The sequence below is a fragment of the Talpa occidentalis genome, unplaced genomic scaffold (assembly GCF_014898055.3).
Source record: "Talpa occidentalis isolate TD23 unplaced genomic scaffold, MPIMG_talOcc4v2.1 talOcc4.7, whole genome shotgun sequence".
Classification (NCBI taxonomy): Eukaryota; Metazoa; Chordata; class Mammalia; order Eulipotyphla; family Talpidae; genus Talpa; species Talpa occidentalis.
The window spans coordinates 107,061,808-107,088,294 of record NW_023605083.1 but is presented as its reverse complement, the minus strand read 5'-3'; the positions used below and the strand labels follow the sequence as shown (position 1 = coordinate 107,088,294).

The 26,487-nt window shown below is 37.4% G+C and overlaps 1 protein-coding gene and 2 pseudogenes across 1 annotated transcript in view; all 3 read left to right on the top strand.

The window, feature by feature from the left end:
* The window catches only part of USP32 (ubiquitin specific peptidase 32), a 149,581-nt gene that overhangs the window by 75,553 nt on the left and 47,541 nt on the right, over positions 1–26,487 (top strand). Inside the window, exons 6-13 of the mRNA XM_037494936.2 lie at positions 1,708–1,839; positions 3,527–3,634; positions 5,587–5,702; positions 6,087–6,149; positions 11,618–11,701; positions 14,543–14,604; positions 18,114–18,216; positions 26,266–26,461. Of these exons, the coding sequence (XP_037350833.1) occupies positions 1,708–1,839; positions 3,527–3,634; positions 5,587–5,702; positions 6,087–6,149; positions 11,618–11,701; positions 14,543–14,604; positions 18,114–18,216; positions 26,266–26,461 (864 nt within the window). The remainder of the gene's footprint in view (positions 1–1,707; positions 1,840–3,526; positions 3,635–5,586; positions 5,703–6,086; positions 6,150–11,617; positions 11,702–14,542; positions 14,605–18,113; positions 18,217–26,265; positions 26,462–26,487) is intronic.
* Positions 7,294–8,121, top strand: LOC119232731 (high mobility group protein B1-like; annotated as a pseudogene).
* Positions 12,319–12,419, top strand: LOC119233093 (U6 spliceosomal RNA; annotated as a pseudogene).

Below are 26,487 nucleotides of genomic sequence, written 5' to 3'. Positions count from 1 at the left end.
GCCACCCCTTTCTGAAACGCCAATATCATGTATATTGTACTGTTTGAAATCCTCTTAAAGGTCACTAGGATTCTAATCATTTTTTTGACCTTTTTCCTCCTTTCGTTTCCATTTGGGTAGCTAGCTTCTTATATGCTTATTCCTTGGGTTCACTGATCTTTCCTCTGTAGTTTTTTTTTTTTTTTAAGATTTATTTATTCATGCATGCAAGAACCCAGGGTACAGGCCAGATGCACGAGAGGGTGAGCGGACTCACCAGAGCGGGGAACAGAACAGGCAGACTGAAATACACTGCTGAGGGGAGCAGCAGGCACGACAGGAGAGGTCTGCCTCGCCATGTGTGTATCTCCCTGGCCGGCCGGGATCGAACTGGTGCTGCAGAGGCTGCGGACAGCTTCACAGAGCAGCGCTCGACCACCTGCGCTTTCAAGGGAGGCCCTCCTCCGTAGTTTTTATCTGCTGTTAAATTATGCAGTGAGCTTTTCTATTTCAAATATTTATTTCTAGTAATTCCATTTGTTGCATATTTATAGTCTTTACTTCCTTCCTCATTGTAGCCATGATTTTCTTTAAATTCTTGAGGTATTTATAATAGATGTTTTACTAGCAAGTTGACCATAGAACTGAGGCATACAGCAAAGGTTGTGGAGGGAGGAGGGTCAAAATAGGGGAGGAAAGAACACAGGAATATGGTGATGGTTGACGGGTGATATGGTGACAGGAGAACTATGGGGACTACAACAATGTAAGAAACAAATTTTTAATTAATAAAATATATATATAATAGATGTTTTAAATACTTTTCTGTAAACGTATTTAAAAGTTTTCTAATTCCATCATCTCTTTTAATTTTAGGACTTTTTCTGTTGATTGATTTTTATCCAGGTTTTGGGGTCAGTCACATCTTCCTGCTTGCTTCATAGTTCACTGGATGCTAGAATTGTGAATGTTACATGACTATCTGGATTCTGTTGTCTTTCTTTAAAAGAGGAAGTTTATTTTGATAAGCAGTTCAGTTATTTGTGGATCAGCTTGATATTTTCAGGAATTTTTAAATCTTAATTGGGGCAAGTCTTAAATAGCTTTTACTTTAGAATTAGTTTATCCCTATTCATTAAATATGACCCTTTGAGTTTATGGATACTTGTATCTCAGTTCTGACTGGTTCAAACTTAGACACATATGTTACAACTATGGTTGGAGCTTATCTGTGATGTTTCAATATGCCTTCTCACAAATGAAGAAATATATTCATGCTTTTTAAATACACCTATTATCTATCACATTGAAAATCCTACTTTAGCTTTTGTTACTTATTGACCTTGTTAGTTACCTTTTGCCATATTCTTTTTCACTTATTTAACAAGTATTGGATATATAAATCAGTCACCATATCGATAAGATTATTTATGCATGTGTCCTGCCATTATGATGTTTACAGTATAACCAGAAGAAAAAGATGTATATAGAATAAATTGATGGAATTTTGCCAAAAACTGTTTTTCTGTTTTTTAAAGCATCTTTTTTTGTTAATTTAAATTTTGGGGGCATTTTAGGTATAATGTATTTGTCTTTCAGAGTTTTAAGTCATGATTTATTTTTAGCATTTGAAGTCAGAAATTGAATTGGAAGTGATATTATCAGGATGAACTTACTGCCCAGAACAGAAATCTGAGTTTTTATAATCTTGTTTGATTTGACTCTTAGTGGAGGAATCAGATATCATTGACCTGGAAAAACGCTATTGGTTGCTGAAGGCTCAATCCCGCACTGGACGATTTGATTTAGAGACTTTTGGCCCACTGGTATCACCACCTATCCGTCCATATCTAAGTGAAGGTAGGAATCATTTTGCTTTCTAGAAACAGAATATAAATTCTCTTTGGTAAGTGCTTATACCTGAGCCCATCTCTTATTTCTAACCCATACATCTTTAACTCTAAAAAGACTATACAGTTAGAGGGTCCTCTCTGGTGGCGCAAGGAGTAAGACGCAACCTATGAAGCTATCTGCAGCCTCTGCATCATGAGTTCGATCCCTGACCAGGGAGCTACCCACATGGTGCAGCAGACCTCTCCCGACTCTCCCGCTGCTCCCCTTAGCAGTGTTTTCAGTCACTCTGCCTGTTCTGCTCCCCACTCTGTCTCTGGTAAATCCTCTCACCTCTGTCCCCACACACCTCTGCCCCGTACCCCAGTTCTTGTATGCATAAATAAATAAATCTTTTTTAAAAAATTTAAAAAAAAAGAAAGACTATACAGTTATAGGTTTATAAGGTTCTTGCACATAGTTTAGTAGGGGAAAGCTAAAATAGAAATTTAGATAGTTGTATTGAATTTTATTCTACCTGTATAACCTTGCATAAATCAGTGTAGCTCTCTGTACCCGAATAGTCTCATATATGGAATGAGTTTGACCAAATTGGTGGTTATGAAACAATACTCCAACAAGGTGTCTCAGCAACTGTTGCAGGGATTAGGGTGCTAGCCTCTGAAAGGACAGAGCTCCAGGCTTTCACACATAATCCCACTTCTTCCTCAGCTCAAGTGCCTCTACTTTTTTTTTTTACTTGAAAAAGTTCCATTGCTGTATCCTTCCCCCACACAAATAATTGAAGAAATTGAACCATCTCTGATGTCCTCTCATACTGTAAACTTTTTATTACTATGGCTAAAAAAAAAAAAAAAAAAAAAAAAATCAGGAATACAAGGGGTAATTGAGGGTGCTATCATAAAAATCACTTTTGAAATCTAAATACTTTGCTTCTGATTCTGAACTTTTTTAACTTTTCTTACTTTTGGCAGATCTCTTAACCCTTTCTGAGTTTTAGTTTTCTAATCTTTTTTAACAAAGACATGGAATTAGATTCTGGAAATATACCATCTTTGGTCTTCAGATTCCTAGGTTGTTACTTCAGAAGTACTCATTACTGCCAGAGCAGATAGGGTTCTGGGCTTCCACCTCCTTCAACAGTGCATTTGTGTTTTTACCGTGTTAGAATTGGAGGTTGATTTATCATTTTATTTGAAAACAAAATAGTTCATTTTCTGATTTTTGCAAAAAGTAGGAAAATCACAGGATTTAGGTTATAAATTTCCTTTCATTCCTGAAATTTAAAATATGCATTTATAAAGATTGAGTAGAACAAAGAAGACTGTAATAGACTGCTTCATGTAAGAGCCCTATAGGAGCATATTAATAAATCTTTGCTATATCTTTGAGTCTCTAGTTCAACCTTCTCCCTCTTTTTTCCTTTTCATTTTTTACATGCTGTGCTCATTTTTAGCTCTTAGAGTTGATGTAAGATAGAGACAGACAAACATAACCAAACACTGAAGGATATATTTTTTGCCAGGATCTTATGTTGTAGTTGTAATTATGTCAGGAGAAGGAAATACTTTGTATGGGAACTAAAGATAAACTTTTTTTTAATTTGTCCACTTATGAAGAAAAGGCACACTTCATTTCATTAACATGTCATTATAAACATTAACTATGATTTATGGTATCTTTTCTGATTTTATAGGTTTGTTTAATGCTTTTGATGAAAATCGTGACAATCACATAGATTTTAAAGAGATATCGTGTGGATTATCAGCCTGTTGCAGGGGACCACTAGCTGATAGACAAAAATGTGAGTATGCTAAACTTTGTCACAAATTTGTAGGCTATACAGTGAAAAAAATTTAGCATTCATCCATGTAAAATCATCTGAGGATTAAGTCTTGCAGCTTCATTACTTTGTCAAGTTGTCAAATAGTAGCCTCTTGTTGAGGTTTTACTGAGGTCATTCTAAGAATTCAATTACTTATTCTTTTTTATAGTTGAATACTTTGGGATCTGTGCTGTTAATAATGAGTCTGATTTTCCTGATGAATTTGCAGTTTATGATAAATGAACTGTTTTATATTAGCCTGGATGTATTTGAGATATTAAGCATTTAGAAAATATTTTCTGGTAGTCTATATGTAGAATTTTGTGCCTTGCGTAATTTGAAGAGCAACTCATTTTCTGTCACATACATTAATATTTTATTAGCAAAGTAAAATCTATGTTCAAAACATAATCTTACTAAATTCGTTGACAATCTTTCTAACCTAGCTAAAATGTCATTATAGCATACTTTATCGGTACATGCATTATTACCTCATCCATATTGAGAATATGTAGCAGTTTACATTTAATTAAATTACATTGGAAACGAATTCTAATATATTTAGTAGGGTGGTCATTGTCTCTGCTTTTCTAAAATACAGCTTCATAAATGTTGCCTACTTTGGATGTGGTATTTGATATTTTGATCTTTAATAATATACTACAGTGTATTTAATTGATTTAGTAGCATAATTTCTGTGGGGGTATATTAAAAAGATAATTACTCTTACAAATTCAGGTTTTGTATTTCTTCCCTAATGCTATACCATTATTCCTGGCTTTATGATAGATCTTTATTCTCATTAAAGTTCTAATGTTAAAATAAATCTTAATTTCTCAGTTGAGGCTAATTATTAATTTAAAAAAAATTTTTTTTTCGCTTATGAACTAATGGGAGTTAAACTAGAATGACTTCATTTGGAGTTAACTAGCAAAGTACTGATATTGCTAATTCTTAGCATGTTGTGTTTAGATGCCATTCAAGAGTTGAAATTATTCTTGGTGTCTTTCAACAAACTTGTTCCTTACAGAGGCAGCTCTTCTGCCTGCCTGCAACTATGCAGGTGCCTCTTTTTCTTTCTCTTTCTCCTAATAAACCTGTCCTTTTAAAATGTAAAAAAAAGAGAAAAGGAAATTATTCTCTCACAATTCTTTTGGAAAAAATTTGTGTGTACATTAATTACATTGGAGAGGAAGTGGAAGCATACATACTATCTATATCAGCTTGTTATTACTTACTCTTAATATAGATGAGATATTTTCAGCATTATAAGAACCAACTCTATATGATCAGTTTTGAGTATTAGAAACTGACTTAAAAACTTGAATTACCTCCTAATCCTGTGAGGTGTTCTAATATTTATTATACAGTAACTTGGAGTTTTTTTCTTTTTTTTTTTTTTTAAAGATTTATTTTTTTATGCATACAAGAACTAGGATTTAGACCAGAGGTGCAGGGTGAGAGGGTTCACCAGAGACAGAGTGGGGTGTAGAACAGGTAGATCTACTGAAATACGTTGCTAAGGGGAGCAGCGGGCTAGGCGGAGAGGTCTGCTGCACCATATGTGGGTTTGCTCCCTGGCAGGGGCTCAAACTCAGGCTGCAGTGGCTAGTGGTAGCGTGATAGCATAAGACTTAACCCCTGCACCACCAGGGAGACACTTTTTCTGGTTTTTAAAGAATTGAACTCTAGATGGACTAAAGGTAGGGCTCCCCAGACTGGGCACTTACTTAGAGAAAATTATGAAGTGTGACCAATAAGTCCTCTAAGTTCATAGAATCTTAATGACATATTGTAGTTTGTTCCAGATGAGAATTTAATGCAGAAATACTTGACAAGCTAAGTTATTTCACTAGGGCACCTTCTAGTAAAATGTATTGTACTTCAGAATATAGAAATAGTTTCCCTCAATAAGAGTTTCTTTTCTTTAGTTTGCTTCAAGGTGTTTGATGTTGATCGTGATGGAAGTCTCTCCAGAGTTGAGTTGAGAGACATGGTGGTTGCACTTTTAGAGGTCTGGAAAGACAACCGCACGGATGATATCCCTGTGAGTTCTGATTCTGTACATTTTGTTGCATGTAAACTTTCAATAGGAAGAGGGAGTGGAAAATTAAGTGAGTGGATTAGATTAAGATAGAGTGCCAGGAAAGGGTGGTGGGAGTGAGTGGGAGGAAAAAAGGACCTGTTACTGCTTCTAGTTAAAATATTCATAGCTGAAGGAACAAAATTGGGAAAGGATTTGCCTTAGAACATTTAATTAAAAAATATGTAAAATAAGACTAAAACTACAGAAAAGTTGTTTTAATTTTTAAGCTCTCTACGAATCTGTTTGTGGTAATTAAAAAAATACTTGATCAAAGTACTTTAGTCACTGAAATAAAATGATATCTACTATTTTTCTAGTTACTCTTTCGGGTTTCTATCTTTAAAGGAATTACATATGGAGCTATCTGACATTGTAGAAGGCATATTGAGTGCACATGATACCACAAAGGTGAGTCTAGCTAGGGCTAATTTATCTTTTTCTAAAAATGCCATGTATTCTGAATTGGAATATATAGTTTGCATGCACTCTTCAATCTCTTCTGCATTCCCATCCCTACTTAACTAGATCTGTGGTTAAAATATTTCTCAAGTTGTGTCTAAAGAGAGCCCATTCTCAGAAGAGCTAAAAAGAAACTTCTCCGAAGAGGAAATACAAATGGCCAACAGGCGTATGAAAAAATGTTCAACATCACTTGCAATCAGGGAAATGCAAATCAAAACTACAACGAGATACCATCTCACACCAGTGAGAATGGCACATATTAAAAAAAACTAGCAACAACAAATGTTGGTGAGGATGTGGAGAAAAAGGAACTCTCCTGCGCTGCTGGTGGGAGTGCACACTGGTCCAACCACTATGGAGAGCTGTGTGGAGATTCCTCAACCTACTAAAGATAGAGCTCCCATATGATCCAGCAATTCCACTCCTAGGTATTTACCCAAAGGACACAGAAACATCAATTCCAAAGAGCACCTGCACCTCTATGTTTATAGCAGCACTATTTACAATAATTAAGCTTTGGAAACAGCCCAAATGCCCAAAAATAGATGACTGGATCAAGAAGATGTGGTATATATACACCATGGAATATTACTCAGCATTCAAAAAAGATAAACACATGCAATTTGCAGCAACATGGATGTAGCTAGAAAGGATCATGCTCAGTGAAATAAGCCAGAAAGAAAAAGAAAAATACCAGATGGTCTCACTCATAGCAGGAATCTAGAAAACCTAAATAAGGGACCAGGAAAAAGAATAACTATAAGAAAGAAAAAATCAAAATCAACAAACAACTCTGAACCAGAGACACACTATGGGGGATAGGGGGCAGGGAAAGGAGGGATTGGGGTCAAAATAAGGGGGTTGCAATTGTATGGGGAATATAAAAATAAAATATAAAAATAAAAAAATAAAAAATTATGAGAGTAGCATTATTCTATTTTTAAAAAAATAAAAATAAAAAAAAGAGAGCCCATTCTATCTTAACTCTATATTAAGTATAAGACTTATAAGAAACATCTTATTTTTTCAACTATGATTTGTATAAAAACAAAGTAGATAGTTTATAGTTTATAATATTTATTTCTTCCATTTTAATAAATTATGTTAAAATTAACCTATATTGAGCAAAAGAAGCCACAGACACACACAAGAAATACATGGTAATCATTGCAGTACATTCAGTTCCACAGACACAGCACTGGGGCAAGTGAGCCAGAAGTGCATTGGGCAGCTCTGTGCCTTGCTGAGGAACAATAATCAAACATGGGCAAAGGAGGTCCTAAGAGAGGCAAAATGTCATTGTTTTTTGTGCAAACTTGTTGGGAGAAGCATAAGAAGAAGAGCCCAGATGCTTTAGTCAACTTCTCAGAGTTTTCTCAGAAGTGCTCAAACAGGTAGAAGACCATGTCTGCTTAAGAGAAAGGAAAGTTTGAAGACATGGCAAAGGCAGCAAGACCTGTTATGAAAGAGAAATTAAAATGTGTATCCCCCCTAAAGAGGAAACAAAAAAGAAGTAAAGTACCCCAATGCATGCAAGAAGCCTCCTTCAGCCTTTTTCTTGTTTGGTTCTGAATATCACCCAAAAGTCAAAGGAGAACATCCTGGCCTGTCTATTGGTGATCTTGCAAAGAAACTGGGAAAGATGTGGAATAACACTGCTGCAGATGACATGCAACTTCATGAAAAGAAGACTGCTAAACTGAAGGAAAAGTAAGAAAAGATTATTGCTTCCTGTAAGCTAAAGGAAACCCTAATGTGGCCCAAAAAGGAGTCATCAAAACTGAACAAAGTAAGAAAAAGGAGGAAGACAAGATGAAGAGGTTGAAGAAGAAAAGAAAGACATAGAAGATGGTGATAAATCAGTCAGTTCTAGCAGTTTTTGTCCTTGTCTATAAAGCATTTAACTCCCCTGTATACAACTCACTACTTTTAAAGAAAAAAATTAAAATGTAAAGCTGTGTAAGATTTGTTTTTAAATCATAATTGTTTTTTTGTTTAGTTAGCAATTACCAAATGTATCTTTAGATAGCCCGGTCAGTGTGGTGTTTTCAGTAGCCACTAACCTTGCCTGATACAGTATGAGGTTATAAAGTAGCATGGAAATTTAAAGCAGTTTCTTGTTGCACAACATAAATTAGTTATACAGAGAGATGGTAGTTTTTCATCTTTAGTTTTTTCTGATATAGCTTATATGAAATCATTGCTGTTTTGTTAACTGAATACCACTGTGTAATTGTGGGGAGGGGGGAAGCTGTAGCTGTTTTGCTGACATTCTGAGTGCTTCTAAGTAAATACAATTTTTAGCCGGTCGTGGTGGATCTAAGTAAATACAATTTTTAGCCGGGCGTGGTGGCGCGCGCCTGTAGTCCCAGCTACTCGGGAGGCAGAGGCAGGAGGATCGCTTGAGTCCAGGAGTTCTGGGCTGCAGTGCGCTATGCCGATCGGGTGTCCGCACTAAGTTCGGCATCAATATGGTGACCTCCCGGGAGCGGGGGACCACCAGGTTGCCTAAGGAGGGGTGAACCGGCCCAGGTCGGAAACGGAGCAGGTCAAAACTCCCGTGCTGATCAGTAGTGGGATCGCGCCTGTGAATAGCCACTGCACTCCAGCCTGGGCAACATAGCGAGACCCTGACTCGCAAAAATAAATAAATAAATAGATAGATAAATAAATAAATACATACAATTTTTATTGAAAAAAAGAATGCATTCTGTATGATTCCATTTATATGACTTTCAAAAACAGTGGCAAAAATAAATGGGGACAGAAGTTTGAATAGTGATTTTAGGGGTGGATGACTTAACTTGGAAGTACCAAAAAGATGCCTGGGGTGATGGAAATAATTTTTTTATCTCCATCTGGATGGTGAATATGTTTCTAAAACAAAATTTTTTAAATACCATGTGGACAGGGCCTTTCCTAAGTTTTTAAACAGTGGCCAGAATAAGCATGCAACAGCAGGAATAAACATGCATTTTACAAAGAATTAAATCCTTGAAGTTTTTAATCTGACAGTCTTTATTAATGATGATATTATAATAGGCTTACTCCTATAGCTTGCATTACTCTGATATCTGCGTGTCCCTGTGAGATTAAAAACAATTAACATGCATGATGCACATTTGAGTTAATCTGAGCCTTTCCACGCAGACATTATCAAGTACCATGTCGCAGATTGGTAGGATGTAGACCACAGAGGTTGAAAATAAATAAGAAATATTAGGTTTTTTTCTTTCTTCAATCAAAGTTCCAGAAAAATTTGGGACTCATAAAGAATTAGTCCTACCTGATTAGGACTAATGTGGACTAGAACTAATAATAGTTCAATTCTTAGTTCATTGATAGTCAATAGAAAGTTGTAAAAATGATTTTACTGAGTCTGAGCTTTATTTGACAAAGCAGGCCGTCTTTCTGCCAAGAACTAAAAGTATTCTATTGATATTTGGTATGTATAAGAACAGTAATCTGGAAAGGTTTCTGTTAGAAAATGCCTTATCTAGAGATAGAATTACTAATGCCATTTTCTCTAATGTTTGGTAAATTTATAGGTGTTATTGTTTATTTTTATGGAAGATGGAGTTTCTACTCCTAGCTCTGTTGTGGATTTTAAAAAGGAATTAATTAACTCTTCCATCTCCGTGAGATGTTAACAGTTTATAGAATAGGTCTTGACTCTTTGCTGGACATGAGACCTAAAACCATAAAATCTATAGAAGAAAATATAGGTAAAACACTACAAGACATACATCGCAATAACATTGTTGAAGACTCATCACCCAAAGCAAAGAAACTCAAGGAAAACATAAAGAGCTGAGATTACATCAAACTGAAAATCTTCTGCACAGCAAAAGAGAGATTAACCAAAACAGAGAGACACCACACTGGGAAAAAAATCTTTGCACTCCAGTCAACTGATAAGGGACTGATCACAAAGATATACAAAGAACAGATACACAAAGAATTCATACGACTATTGTTTTGTACCTTTAGAAGGATATTAGCATACCTAATGAGATGTTGTGAGAAATATGTGTTTCATATTTAGTATGAAAATAAATAATTACAGGCCTTCCCTAGTGGCACAAGGAGAGAGTCTCAGACTATGAAGCTATCAGCAGCCACTGCAGCATGAGTTCGATCCCCAGCAAGGGAGCTGACCCACATGGCACAGCAGACATCTTCTGTATGGCCTGTATTTCAGTACATCCACCTGTTCTGTTCCCCATTCTAACTCTGGTGAATCCCCTCACCCCCCATCCACATCTCTGGCCTACACCCTAGCTCTTATATGCATAAATAAATAAAATCTTAAAAAAAAAAGAAAGTAGGGGTTTCCCCGGTGGCGCAGCGGTTGAGCGCTGGGTTGTGAAGCTCCCCGCGGCCTCTGCAGCGCCGGTTCGATCCCCAGCTGCTCCCTGGCCACCGGTGGAGGGTCCCACAGACCTCTCCTGCCGCCCGCTGCTTCCCTCAGCAGTGTACTTCGGTCCTTCTGCCTGCTCTGCTCCCCACTCTGGCTCTAGTGAATTCTCTCACCCTCCCACGCTTCTGACTGTACCCAATGCATGTATAAACAAACAAACAAATAAATAAATAAAATACGTGCCTCTTTAAAAGAAAAAAAAAAGAAAGTAAATAATTACAATTAGATTCTTTTAAAATCTTACCATATATTGCTATTATATCATGAAAAAAAAGAATATATCAAATTCATTAAATAGTAAAGCTCAAAATAATTATTATTAATCTAAGATTATTAGTTCAATGTTGAATGCATAAAATAACAATCATTTGGCTTTATTTTTGCCTGACAAGAAAAAATAAACATTACACAGTGTGTGTATATGTACTTTGATACTTTGAAAATTCACTGGAATCACAAAAATATTGCCTTAGTCAATTTAAAAAGTAACATTAAGTTGTATTTTGGGGAAAATGTAATGTAAGTATACATGTTTTTATGCATATTTAAGTCCTTTAAATATCTTAAGCCTGGTATTGTCACCAGGAATTTCTAAGAAAGTGTTAGAAAATTGTTAGGATGAAAGAGCATAATCTAAAGAGACTGCTTTTTACTTTCAAAATTAGCGAATACTCCACTTTGCCTACTTAGAACCTGTGATTTTCCATAGGTAGACTTTGAAGCAAAAACTATTGTCAGTTATTTCCTAGGTGTTCTTGAGAGATTATTGATAAACTGTCCTCATTACCATTGACTGCTTCAACAGAGTTTTGTTTTTTTTCAAACTTATATAGCTGGCCTACTTTTCATCTGAACATACAACATCTATTTTAAATTATTCATTTGCTTTTAGCAAATGACTAACAAGTTTTATAAACAAAATTTTATTCAAATGCCTATAAAAAGTTAAGGCAGTCTTAACATGAGATCTTTTTGAATATTGTTCCTCTTTCAGATGGGGCATCTTACTCTAGAAGACTATCAGATCTGGAGTGTGAAAAATGTTCTTGCCAATGAATTTTTGAATCTCCTTTTCCAGGTATGTAAAGGATAGGTACAGAGAGTAGTAGTAACATTAGTCCTGTATCTTTTCCATTATGTGGAGTTAATTTCCTTTGGACTGTAAAACCACATATACTGAAAAGAACTGCTTTATCTTGTACTCTACTTGAAGGATGGTAAAATAGATCAGGAATATCCACTGACAGTTCTCAAAATCATGACATGGGTGATAAGAAAGCAGAACATAGTTGATTATGTTTGTTTATTGTAATTCATAATAGAGCAGCATGTAATCCATGATAGAAAATAATTTAAAATACAGCAGTCATTTTAAATTGCTGTTTTACTTCACTGTTGTCTTTTTAAAGGACTCTTCCTTATAACAGGCACTGTGAACAGAAAACTGGATCATAGTAGGCAGTTTTAAGTTTTAAAAGTATATGGTGTCTGGGCCTCCCCTGGTGGCGCATGGTCCCACATGGTGTGCAGACCTCTCCTGCCATGCCCGCTGCTCCCCTCAGCAGTGTATTTCATCAGTCTGTCTATTATGTTCTCTGCTCTCGCTCTGGTGAATTCTCTCACCCTCCCGCACTTCTGACTGTACCCAGTGCTTGTATAAAAAAAAAAAAAAAAAAAAAAAAAGTATATGGTCTGGTGCTTGCTTCAGCAGCACATATATCAGAACAATACAGAGAAGACTAGCACAGTACCTGCACAAGGATGACATGTAAATTCATGAAATGTTGTGTATTTTTTGCTCTGGGTCTCATTCTCCCAAAGAAAATGGAGAAGATGCTATAAAGTCAAAGTCTAGATTAAGGAACCAGTCTCCTTCCATTCACTCCCACCTGCTTCACTTTCCAATGTTCATCCTGTGTCCCCTCCACCAAAATGAGTATACCAAATCTATAACAGAATTGAAGGGAAAACTGACATCTTTACACTATTGAACCTTCCAATCCATAAATTTGGATCATCTCCTTCTACATAGGTTGTTTATTGCTGCTGTAACATCTTATCACAAATTTAGCATCTTAAAACAACACAAATTTATTATCTTGCTGCTCTGTGGGTCAAAAGTCAGACATGGGCCTCACCAGGCTAAAAATCAAGATGTAAACAGGGCTAAATTCCTTTCTGTAGGTCTGTGGAAAAACACGCTCTTTGCTTTCTCTAGTTTCAAGAGGCCAAGGCATCCCTTTGCTTGTGCTTTCCCTCATTCCCCCATCTCTACTTCTCCATCTCTCACCACTTGTAATGCCATTAGACATCTACCAGAATGGTTAGTTTTTAAATAATATGAAGTATTAGCAAGAATAACAAACATCTGAAACTCCTCCACATTGCTGGTATGAATATAAATTACAAAAATTAAAGAATTCTCTCACCTTCCCGTGCCTCTGGCCTGTACCCCAGTTCTTGTATAAACAAAAAAATAAATCTTTAAAAAAAAAATTGCTTGATAGTATTTGGAAAAGTTGAGCATATGCATACCATGTGACCCAGCGTATGTGTGTACGCTGTAGAAACTTCAGATCTGAACACGAAATTTAAAGTAAGTTTTTTGTTATAGCCAGAAAATGACCCAAATAAATACCAACAATAAACAAGTTCATAGCAGCAAATAAAGTGTTGCAAATACTTGTAGTGGTACACTTGACAGCAATGAAATACTATGTACCACTACATGAGTGAATCTTACATAATGTTCAGTGGGAAATACTGAACAAAAATTCAAAAGTGGACAATAGCAATCCATGGCAATAAAATTTTGGGTAGTTAATATAGCAAAAGGGTACAGTGGTATCTGAGAAGAAACCCAAAGTGGGTTTCTGGGGTGTAGTAATGTCTATTTCTTGAATGAGTGACTGTTACTTAGATGTTTCTACTTCATGAAGTCATTAAACTGTGCACTTATAATTTATTAACTTTTAAGTATATATTTCCATTTTTTTTTAAGTTTGCTTACCAAAAACAGTTCTCAAAACCCCAAGTATCCATCAATATGAGAATTCAAATAATGGAATACAGATGAATCTTAAAAACCTAATTTATTTCCTTATTATAAATATTGCCTTAAGCAGTAAACAAAGGGGTAAACATTATTGAATTCTTGATTAATTATAGGCATGCTAATATATTTACAGAGACCTTTTCAGATTTACTAGTATATGTAATTTACATTAAAGTGGTATCCAAAAATTAAGATGGATTGATGGATGAAGCAGTGGGTACATAGAAACAGATAATAAAATATTAATTTTAGAATCGGGTAGTGTGTGTGAAGTATAAAATTAATAACTTCTCTATGTTTGAAAGTTTTCATAATAAAATATTGGGAGGGAAATGTTTGTGATATTTAGAGAAGGCAAATAAATTGAGGAAATGAGCCTTAAAAGCATAAAGTAATTACTGGCAATAATTTTTTTCTTAGAGTTATTCAAATTTAAATGCCATTCCTTGGCTGTTTTATCTCCTATATCCTCTTCATCTCTTCTTCACTTCTCTCTCCAGGTATCATATACTCTTCAGATTTCAGGAAGGAAGAAAATATTTTCTGTGTGAAATATATTAAAATATATAGTGTTGAAATATTCAGAAGTCTCTTCCTCCCCTGCTCTCTTGCTTCCTACCCCCTCTCTCCCTTTCTCGCTGTGTCTATTTCCTATCTCAAAAAGAGATTTGGAGTTGGTCTCCACTGAAATGGTTTCTTTTTTAAAAAAGCTAAAGTTAAATTTTGCTAAAGTGAATCATTGATAATTCATTAGTTGAAAGCTGTTGCTAATTCAAATTCCCATTGACAAAGTGGATTTCATACAGAGAATGTGAAATACTATACAGTCCAATCATAAAGCTTAATTTCCCTTCTTTATTCTAGGTATGTCACATAGTGCTGGGGTTAAGACCAGCTACTCCAGAAGAGGAAGGACAAATTATTAGGTAAGTTTGTAGTTTAAATCTATGTATTTTTAATTTTATACCTGAAATTTCTCTTGCCTGGAATATGTTGTTATTAACAGCAGGTTCCATTTTATTTTTTTTTTAAAGATTTTTTTTATTTATGCATAGAAGAGCTGGGGTACAGGCCAGAGGTGTGTGTGGGGTGAGAGGATTTACTAGAGACAGAGTGGGGAACCCAACAGGCAGATTATTGACCAAAGTGCACTGCTGAGGGGAGCAGCAGGTGAGTCAGAAGATGTCTGTTGCACATATGTGGGTTGTTCTTTGGCCAGGGGATCGAATTTGTGCTGCAGTGGCTGCGGACAGCTTCATAGGTTGTGTCTTAACCCCTTGTGCCACCAGGGAGGCCCCAGCAGATCCCATTTTATTATAATCATTACAAAATTACACTTTCTCCAAAGTTTTTACACTGAAATATTTTTGTTAAAGTAAGTTCCTAAACAGGGCCTCCCCGGTGGTGCAGCGGTTGATCGCTGGGTTGTGAAGCTGCCTGCAGCCTCTGCAGTGCCGGTTCGATCCCCGGCTGCTCCCCGGCCACTGGAGGAGGGTCCCGCATGGCACGCAGACCTCTCCTGCCGCCCGCTGCTCCCCTCAGCAGTGTGCTTTGGTCCTTCTGCCCGCTCTGCTCCCCGCTCTGGCTCTGGTGAATTCTCTCACCCTCCCGCGCTTCTGATTGTACCCAGTGCTTGCATAAAATAAATAAATAAAATAAAATAAATCTTTAAAAAAAAAAAAAGTTCCTAAACAATGAATTTGATTGATTTAGAGATTAAATTCTATTTAACATTAAAATTTCACTGAGTACTAATTTCTTTTTTTTTTTTAAAGATTTATTTATGCATACAAGAACTGGGGTACAGGCCAGAGGTGCGGGGGGGGGGTGGGTGAGAAGATTTACATAGAGACAGTAGGGAGCAACAGCGGATTGACTGAAATACACTGCTGAGGGGAGCAGCGGGTGAGACAGGAGAGGTCTGCTGCGCCATGTGGGTTAGCTCCCTGACCAGAGATTCAACCACTGAGTACTAAATGTTTTGAAATAAAAAAGACATAAGATAAAAGGTAGCAGCTTTACTATAAAATAGTTCATATGTGGGCCTCCCCTGGTGGCACAGCGGTTGAGCGCTGGGCTGCGAGGCTGCCCACAGGCTCTGCAGCGCCGGTTCGATCCCTGGCCACTGGCGAGGGTCCCACATGGTGCGACAGACCTCTTCTGCCGTGCCCGCTGCTCCCCTCAGCAGTGTGTTTCGTCAGTCTGCCTGTTCTGTTCCCCTCTCTGGCTCTGGTGAATTCTCTCTCCCTCCCGTGCTTCTGACTGTACCCAGTGCTTGTATAAATAAATAAATAATTTTTTTTTTTTTTAAGATTTATTTATTTATTCAAGCACTGGGTACAGTCAGAAGCACGGGAGGGTGAGAGAATTCACCAGAGTCAGAGCAGAGAGCAGAGTAGGCAGACTGATGAAGTTCACTGCTGAGGGGAGCAGCGGGCGGCAGGAGAGGTCTGCGCACCATGTGGGACCCTCCTCCGGAGGCCAGGGAGCAGCTAGGGATCGAACCGGCGCTGCAGAGGCTGTGGGTAGCTTCGCAACCCAGCGCTCAACCATTGTGCCACGGGGAGGCCCAATAAATAAATCTTTAAAAAAAAATAGTTCATATTTGTAGAAAGATTAGAAGTTAGAACTGAGTAAAAAGAATCAAAAGAGTGCTCATTTCAATTGTAGATAATCACTGATGACAGCTTTTTTCAGCTTTATTGAATTATAGTTGAAAGCTAAAAGTATAGAACTTCCTTTTTTCCAGCAGATGGAACTGTGAGTTTGTTTGTTTTTAGCTTTTCATAGCTAGGTGTTTGGTAAGTATATTATATGTCTGTGAGATTAATCTGCAGCAGCTGATTCAGGGAGTAGGGAAGGACCTGGAGGGGTCCAGTGGCTGGTAAAGTGGTTTTCAGGGGTGGTTCGTGTTTATGGTACTGCTGATAACTCTCCTTTCTGGGTTTCCTTATCCACATCTCTACAGTCTATTAGCTGTACTGTCAGCATGCTTCATAGCATCAACTTGAGTCCTAAGGAGGAAAGACAGGGAGAACACACTTGTACCCTGTCCTCTTCCTGGGTACCACACCTGCCTAGCATACTGAGCTTCTCCCCAAGTATCCCATCTCATTTACTGTAGCACTTCCTCAACACTGGTCTCTAATGTCCAAGGTGTTCTAGTTTGCCCAAAGCTTAGAGAATCCTCTGTGTCCAGTGCCCTTCTGGACTACTCTCAGATTATCCTCCTGTAATGAAGCAGGGAAACTCCTCTGATGCCATCCTCACTACCTCCTCCAAAATTAGTATGCAATTAAAGCATACAAATTCAGTTGCATTTAGTACATTGAAAATGTTATACAACTGCCACCTTATGTTTTATAAATTTCTTTTCAATAAAACTAGTGTTTTACAAATCTCAGTGTGACAGCACTTTACACCAATTAGAATGGTTGTAATGGGGCTGCCCTGGTGGCGCAGTGGGTTAAGATGCAACCTATGAAGCTGTCCCCAGCCTCTGCAGCATGAGTTTGATTCCCCAGCTGGCCAGGGAGCAACCCACAGACCTTTCCTCACTCGCCTGCTGCTCCCCTCAGCAGTGTATTTCCATCAGTCTGCCTGTTCTGCTCCCCACTGTCTCTGGTGATCCTCTCAACCCCCCCCAACCCCCTCCCCCGCCCATAACTCTGGCCTGTCCCCCAGCTCTTATATGCATAAATAAATAAATCTTAAAAAAAAAAAAATGGTTGTGATAGCAAACACAGACAACAAATTTTGGCAAGAATGTGTAGATAGTAAAACCCTCATGTTCCAGATGGAAGTGTAAATGGTGCAGCCACTATGGAAAATAGTTTGCCAGTTTCAGATATTCTTCAGATGTTAGATGTATACAAAATGTATATACATACCTGTGGAATACTGTTAGCAATAAAAAAGCAAAACAAATAATACCACAACATAGATGAACTTCAAAAACATCCTAAGTAAAGGAGGCCAAATATGAAAAACTGTGCATAGTATCATCCCATTTATATGAAATGTTTGGTAAAGGGAAATCTGTATAGAGTAGCTGTTTCCTAGGATGGTAACATGGGTTGATCAGAAGTGGACACAGTGTGTCTTTTGAGGGTAATTGAAATGTTCTAAAATTGGATTGCTGTGATGATTATGCACATATGTGAATTTTTCAAAATCATTGCGTTGCATACTTAATACTGCTAAATTTTATGCAAATTATTTTGCAATAAAGCTATTTTATAAGTATCAGTAATGAAGTTTAATAGCGGTATGACTCCTAAAATGGGCTTATCAGTGTTTCACTCATTGTAATCTCGGCATTTTCTAGAGTATATCTGATTTGTGTTTTTCCTTGATAAAAACTTTTAATGATAATTCATGGGCTTGTGGTCATCTGTTTCACACACTTCCATTTGATTTGCTTTTGTATTTACAGAGGATGGTTAGAGAGAGAGAGCAGGTATGGTCTACAACCAGGACATAATTGGTTTATCATTTCCATGCAGTGGTGGCAGCAATGGAAAGAATATGTCAAATATGTGAGTAAGATTACTGTTTATCTACATTTTTTCGTAGGATTTTCAGTTCCATCAGACTTTGTGTGACTCCTCGCCAGTAATAAAATGTTCCAAACCTAGATAAATATTTGAAGGACAAGGAAATGAATATATTTACTGTGAACCAGACTATGCCTTATAACTCCACATAAATTTCCTCCCTTGCAATGACTGTGAGAAAGATAATGATGGACATGGGAGTGCCTTTATATTATATACTATGCATTTCTCATTTAATCTTCACAATACCTCTGTGAAGAAATGGTGTTATACTCATTTTATCTGTGGGGATCCTGAGACTAGGATTAAGGGTAATCTGAACATCTTTCTGAAGGTGAAAGTTCTAAGATCAAATCCATGAACTGAGAACCCATGATCTGTCAACCACATCATTTTCTTTGTCCTTCATTTTTTTCACCTTCTCCATCAAAAAGGAAAAACCTCAGATTAGAAATGTTGATTTTCTGTTTAAGAAAGTTGACTTCAGGGCCTCCCCGGTGGCGCAGCGGTTGAGCGCTGGGTTGCGAAGCTGCCCGCAGCCTCTGCAGCGCTGGTTCGATCCCCGGCTGCTCCCCGGCCACCGGAGGAGGGTCCCACATGGCGCGCAGACCTCTCCTGCCGCCCGCTGCTCCCCTCAGCAGTGTACTTCGGTCCTTCTGCCTGCTCTGCTCCCCGCTCTGGCTCTGGTGAATTCTCTCACCCTCCCGCGCTTCTGACTGTGCCCAGTGCTTGTATAAATCAATCAATCAATAAATCTTTAAAAAAAAAAAAAAAAGATTTATTAAAATAAAAAAAAAAGAAAGAAAGTTGACTTCATAATTAGCATTAGAACTCAGGTTCCAAATGATAATCTGCCACTGCTCCAATAAAGAACTTAAAAATAATTTTTTTCAGAATTAAAAAACTGAAAAGAGAATGAAGGCATGTTAACTGTTGTGAGAAACCAGAGAAAAGCTTATCAGTTCATTTGGAGAAGGTAGCAGAGACTTATGACAACTTATTTAATGAAAGGGGTGGGGGGAGAATGCCTTTTCTGTACATTTGTATTAATTGGAAAAGTGTTCTTTACTAAATAAAAAGTAACTCCCTTTTAAATGCAAATAACTTTTTAAAAATGACATTCTGGGCTCTGTTTCCCTGTTGTAAAATGAGAATAATGACAGTAATTGCCCCCTATAAGGTTTTATGAAGATTAAAGGAGTTGATAACATATTTTAAGCATAAGATACATCTGTTTTAGAAACATGATGTACCTGGGTCACATAGTAAGTACTCAGTGAGTATTAGCTTTATATTACGAGAAACCAGTATAGGATAGTATTGGGCTGGTACTGTCTGTTTTGGGGTTCTGGTCTTACATTTGGTGTGTGATCTTCAACAAGTTACTTATCCTCACTCTTCCTTGGTTTCCTCATATGAACAGCAGGGCTAATAAAACCTGTTTCAGTTGGGTTGTTATGGAAATTAAATGAGTTAGTTTACGTGAAGCAGTTAGCGCCTGGCAAATAGAAATACTCTATAAATTTAGAGGAAAGTAATAGAAGCAGTAGTTGCAGCAACAGCAGCAGTAGTAATGTTAGTGATTGAAATTTACCTTTCCGCTATGACAACTTTTTTAAATGCCTGTTTGAAAAAAATAAATTGGTCTTCTTAATATGTTATGTAATTCGATCTTATTCTAGGCTTAGTCTGCCTACCTAAGATGTTGATTAGCTTTAGGGTAGACTTTATCTTTCAGATAATAGCATGCCTAAAAAAGAGAACAAGAGAATAGGAAGAATAAGCAGTCCTTTCTAGAAGTAGTTTATCTCAGATTTGCTGATACACTGGAACTTGAATACATGATCTGCTCCTGGGATCTTGTTACTCTCCCTCTTTAACAAACAAGGTGTTGTCCTGTAATATAAGATCGCCTATAAAAATGTAAATGGGGAGAGATGGTGAAATCTTTTCTACTTATCATTGTAGTATATGTTTGTCTTTTCTCCTCTTCTGCAAACTTAAGAGAGCAGCTGTTACTTATCAACAGATTTTTACCTTTTCATTATCGTGTAACTTTCGAGTTAGAAAACACATTGAGGGCCTCCCCGTGGCGCAGTGGTTGAGCGCTGGGTTGCGAAGCTGCCCGCAGCCTCTGCAGTGCCGGTTCAATCCCCGGCTGCTCCCCGGCCACTGGAGGAGGGTCCCACATGGCACGCAGACCTCTCCTGCCGCCCGCTGCTCCCCTCAGCAGTGTACTTCAGTCCTGCCTGCTCTGCTCCCTGCTCTGGCTCTGGAGAATTCTCTCGCCCTCCCGCGCTTCTGACTGTACTCAGTGTTTGTATAAATAAATAAATAAATAAATCTTTAAAAAAAAAAAAAAAATAGAATGCTCTCAAGCTAAATTTGTTGATTACATTCAGTTTCTTTTAAAAAAAGAAAAAGGAAAAAGAAAAAAAAAAGAAAAAGAAAAAAAAAAAGAAAACACATTGAGGCATCTCTTGTCTCTAAATTTGCAAATGAAGCCTTTGTAGTCCCTTCAGGTTTTTTTAAATTGTCCAAAGTTGTATTCAGCAGTTTATTTTTTTAATAAGACTTTTTTTTTTATTTTTTTTTATGATTTATTTATTTATGCGTACAAGAGCTGGGGTACAGGCCAGAGATGCAGGGGGTCAGAGGACTCACCATTATATTTCAGTCAGTCTGCCTGTTCTGTTCCCCGCTCTATCAATGATAACATGCCAATGTTATATTTCATTAGTGTACAATGCTGGCTTGGGAGAAGTAGAAGACATTATGGAATAATGGAAAAAATACTAAGTAGGAATCAAGAGACCTAAGAGAAAATGAGGAAATTCTTTCCTATGAGTGAAACTTTGCCAATCCACAATCCGCAGACTCTGTAGCATGAGTTCCATCCCTGGCTGGCCAGGGAGAAACCCACATGGCACAGCAGACCTCTCCTGTCTTGCCCACTGCTCCCCTCAGCATTGTATTTCAGTCAATCCGCCTGTTGTGCTCCCCACTCTGTCGTGCTCCCCACTCTGTCTCAGGCTAATCCTCTCACCACCCTGCATCTCTGGCCTGTACCACAGCTTTTGTATGCTTAAATAAATAAATCTTTAAAAAAATAATGCTATTGTAAATTATTGTAAAATTCTACCTAACAGATACAATGCCTTGGAATATTTTTATCATCCTATTTTATTGTCATTGGTATCTATAGATCAACCTATCTATAGATCAAGTTCTCCAGAATAAGGAATATTACAAGGATGATTTCTTGTAAATTTTCCTTACAAACATAGGATCCATATAATATTTGTAAACTCATATGGCATTTGAAATACAATTCCACATATTTCTCTTTGGAAATCTGTCAAATGAGAAACTCAGAGGAAAACTTGAAGAAAACTATTCAATGAGATTGAAGATACCTAATTTTTCTCAGAATATATTCTCTCAAATTTATTTTTTTAAAGATTTATTTATTTATTTATACAAGCAGCGGGTAGAGTCAGAAGCACAGGAGGGTGAGAGAATTCACCAGAGCCAGAGTGGGGAACAGAACAGGCAGAACAACGAAGTACACTGCTGAGGGGAGCAGCAGGCGGCAGGAGAGGTCTGCGCGCCATGTGGGGATCTCGCCCTGCAGCCAGGGATGGAACCGGTGCTGCAGAGGCTGCGGGCAGCTTCGCTACCCAGTACTCAACCGCTGCACCACCGGGGAGGCCCTCTCTCAAATTTTTTAAAGTAATTGATAGTTCATAAATAAATAGTATAAATGAGCTTAAAAAGTGAATATAAAATTTAAAAGGAATTGCCTGTCAACCATATAATAGTTATGCAGATATCATTTAAGTTCAAAAACTCTTAGAGCAAGAATAAACTGATTTTCTGGGGTATAACAAAATGACCTGGGAGAACACTTTAATTTTCCAGAAAGTTAATTTTTTTAAAAAATTACTCATACTATGCTATCTTACCCTGTCTCTAAGGGAGAGAAGCACATGACCCCAAAGAATTTTCTTCTAAAAAGCAAGTTCCTGAGCAAGTAATAGATTTACTATGAAATCAATTACTATACTCTTAGCATTTGGAGCACTTTATGAAGACAAATGTTTGAGACTACAATACTTAATTCAGTGGTTATCAGTTTTTACCGCATAATAGACTCACATGGAGAGCTTTAAAAATAAATGAAATAGGGCCTCCCTGTTGGCTCAGGGACTAAAGTCTCAGTGCTATCAAGCTATCACCAGCCACTGTGATGTGAATCCCCACCCCAAGCCTGGGAGTTAACCCACATGCACAGCAGACCTCTCCTGTCTTGCCCACTGCTCCCCTCAGCAGTGTATTTTGTCAGTCTGCCTGTTCTGTTCCCCGCTCTGTCTCTGGTGAATCCTCGCACCCTCTGCATCTCTGGCCTGTGCTCCAACATGATGAATAATAAATACTATCCGGGCCCAATTTATATTACTACTTCTTTTAACCATAGGTCAGTTTGGTTTTATTGTCCTATTGTCTATACAATTTTAACCTTTTTTGGTGGATAGTTCAATTTAGAATACTAATGGCCCAAAATCCACAATTAACATAGAACCCTACTAGTTCTTAGTCCTTTGTCTAATATGATAACCATTTTTTGCCATATAAAACCCACACTATTACTTTCTTAGTGTTTTTAGACTTTTACTGTTATTATATAGATAAATGTATTTTTTTTTTTAAGAATTATTTATTTATTTATTTATGCAATCACTGGGTACAGTCAGAAGCGCGGGAGGGTGAGAGAATTCACCAGAGTCAGAGCAGGGAGCAGAACAGGCAGAAGGACCGAAGTACACTGCTGAGGGGAGCAGCGGGTGGCAGGAGAGGTCTGCGCGCCATGTGGGACCCTCCTCCGGTGGCCAGGGAGCAGCCAGGGATTGAACCAGCGCTGCAGAGGCTGCGGGCAGCTTCACAACCCAGTGCTCAACTGCTGTGCCACCTATATAAATGTATTTTAAATGGAAATAAATGTATTTTAAAAGGAAACTTTCACTGTCTGAAATAGAAAATCAGTGTCATATTTCAGACTAAAAATAAACTAAAAATAAATTCTATGAAAATAAAATATATTATTAAATTCTAGTTAAATAGTGTTGCTTTTGAAGACTGATATTGAGACATGTTCTGTTAAAAATTATCAAGTATTAGATTAGCATATAGAGTATTAGGTTATCCCAGTACTTGAAAACTGAGATCCTTTCCTTAAAGTAATCAAAATTGAAAGAGAGTTTAAATAGGAAATAGCTTTATTTATTAGGGTCTAGGGATATTTAATATCGAAAATCATCTCGTACTTTTACATACTTTAAAGAAAGTTAATAATTGGCAGTTTGCTAACATTGGATCTGTAATAAAGAAGTGAATCTACATGCTTCTGAAATGTTTGAAGTTTTAACAATATGACTTACATTGCTATTTTCAGATTTTAAATCCAATAAAGTTAATTGGTATGTAGAAAGAAATCTGAGTTTTATTCTCATGCTTCTTGCTTTTCTTTTTAGTGAAAGGAACAGGAATTTCTTTAGAACTGGCTTCTAAGTGATCTACAAATTGTATTCACTTGGCTAACAGATCAAAGAAGAGAAAACATCTAATAAAATGATACATTATCTCCCTGTTTTAGCTAAAGCTAGGGATGCTATCATTACATTAAAAGAAACTGAAGCATTTACTATGCTGTTGCTATGCTGTAATTTGAAGTTTGTCTTTTAAATTTGATGTTTCACATCAGTTTCAGTTAATTGCTTTATAGGTATTACCTTTGAGGCCCACAGTGATTGATCACTTTATTGATTAAAATTATTGCCAGTGTTTATTGAATGGCACTTGAGTTCTTCTACCCTTGCTATTGCCTAGCTCTACAGTACCTATGGGATCTTGTTCTAGTGGTTGATCCCTTTAGTCTCTCTCTTTTCCCTCTTGTTTACAAAATTCCTTCCTTCTCTTTAAAAACAAACGAACAAAACCCTCACAAATACACATTTTCATAACACCTTCCCTCCACTTTTCCCCCAAGTCCCCTACCTGTTTTTTCATTGCTAAACTTAGTAGAAAATGTTCACAAAATGGGCCTCCCTGGTGGCACAAGGGGTTAAGTCTCAGCACTATGATGCTATCAGCAGCCACTGCAGCATGGAGTTCCATCCCCAGCCAGGGAGCTAGTCCACATGGCGCAGCAGACCTCTCCTATTTCACCCACTGCTCCCCTCAGCAGTGTTTTTCAGTAGATCTGCCTGTTCTGCTCCCCACTCTGTCTCTGGTGGATCCTCTTACCCTCCCACACCTCTGGCCTACACCCCAGCTCTTGTATGCTTAAATAAATAAATCTTAAAAAAAAAAGAAAAAGAAAATGTTCACAGTCTCGCTTCTGATACTCCATAATTTCCTGACTTATCTCTACAACATTGATTCAGTGTCCTTTCCAGATTCTCCCACTACTGGGCATGTAAATGCTGTACTCTCCTCATTCCTCATAATACCATTTTCTTATGCCTCAAGAAATCTGCTAATCCCAAATCTTTATATTTAGCTCTGCCCTGATCAGTAGACTCAAATGTCTAGGTATCTCAAACCAAATTATCTAGGTCTGTCCAGTCTACCTTACTGGATGGTAAGGTAGGTAGATAGATCTAGGTAGTCCAATAGATCTAGGTATTGCAAACCAAAATAAGCTTATTCCCAAACCAAACCCATTCACCATATACTTTATTTTACAAAGATATCAACATCCATCCTGTCATATAAGCCAGCACATCATATTTTCCCTTGGAATTATCTTTGCCTATCTTTAATACACAGTTGTCAATTTTTTCACCTCCTAAATCTGTGTTCTCTCCATCTCCTTATTTCCGGTGCTAATTTGGCTGAGAATCTCATCATTTCTTGCCTGACTGTTTACAGGAGTCTCCTAACTTGTGTCCCAATTTTCAGTTTTTGCTTCTACTCCTTTATATACACTGTAGTTACTTTCAAAGTAAAAATTGCAAAAATTGGCTTGGCCCAATTTTTATCTCCCTGTTTAAAAGGCATTCATAGAAAAATCTGTCAATATAAGTGGAAGAAAAAGAAGCAATACATCATTTTAACAATAGCCAGAATGATTGTTTACATTTATTAAATGCCAGGCACTTTACATGTGTCACTCATGTAATCTTAGTAACTTTTTGAATTTTGTAATATCTTTTTTTTTTTAAAGATTTAGTTCTTTATTTATACAAGCACTGGGTACAGTCAGAAGCACAGGAGGGTGAGAGAATTCACCAGAGCCAGAATGGGGAGCAAAGCAGGCAGAAGGACCGAAGTACACTGCTGAGGGGAGCAGTGGGCAGCAGGAGAGATCTGCGCACCATATGGACCCTCCACCGGTGGCTGGGGAGTAGCCGGGGATTGAAGCTGCGCTGCAGAGGCTGCTGGCAGCTTTGCAACCCAGGGCTCAACCGCTGCGCCACCATGGAGGCCCCAAGTTTTGTAATATCTTAATTTTAATCCATGAATATACTGAAGCTCTGAAGTTTACTTATTGTGAACAGTCACATAATTAATAAGTCAGACTCCTGCCTTAATTTTTACTATATTCTCAAAGCTACTGTGTGTATGTGTGTGTGTGTGTGTGTTTTATGGCTTTCTTAGTCACAGAAAATAAAACGGCAAAATGCCAGCTGTAGTTATTGCTAAATGATGGAATCTGAGTACATGTCATATTTATTATTTAAATTTTGGTAGAAAGCCTTCCCTGGTTCTAATTTTCAATAGAATAAAGTCTGAATTACTTTACATGGTACTTTCTTTTAACAGTCTACCTTACCAGTTTTATTTTATACAGTTTTTCCTTTTGAAGAAATTAAAATTAAGTACATTAATACATTAAAATGTTTTTAAATGGCTATAACCAACCGCAGGCAGATTAGAAAGAGTAGATAACTGAGGGATTCATTTTTGAAGACTGTATAGTTATCAGGTTATTGAACTTTGCCTCTTATTCTCTGACTTCATGGTTTTTAGGATGCTAGCCCTGTTGTAATTGAGCCGTCATCTGTTCTGAATGGAGGGAAATACTCATTTGGAACAGCAATACATCCTGTGGAACAGAGTGAAGTTAGAATTGGAGGAGGCAGCCTTAGTTATGGGAATGCCACAGAAGAAAAATTTTCAGATAACATTTCGACTGCATCTGAAGCCTCAGAAACCACTGGCAGTGGTAAGTATGTTTCCCATGAGGTTTAG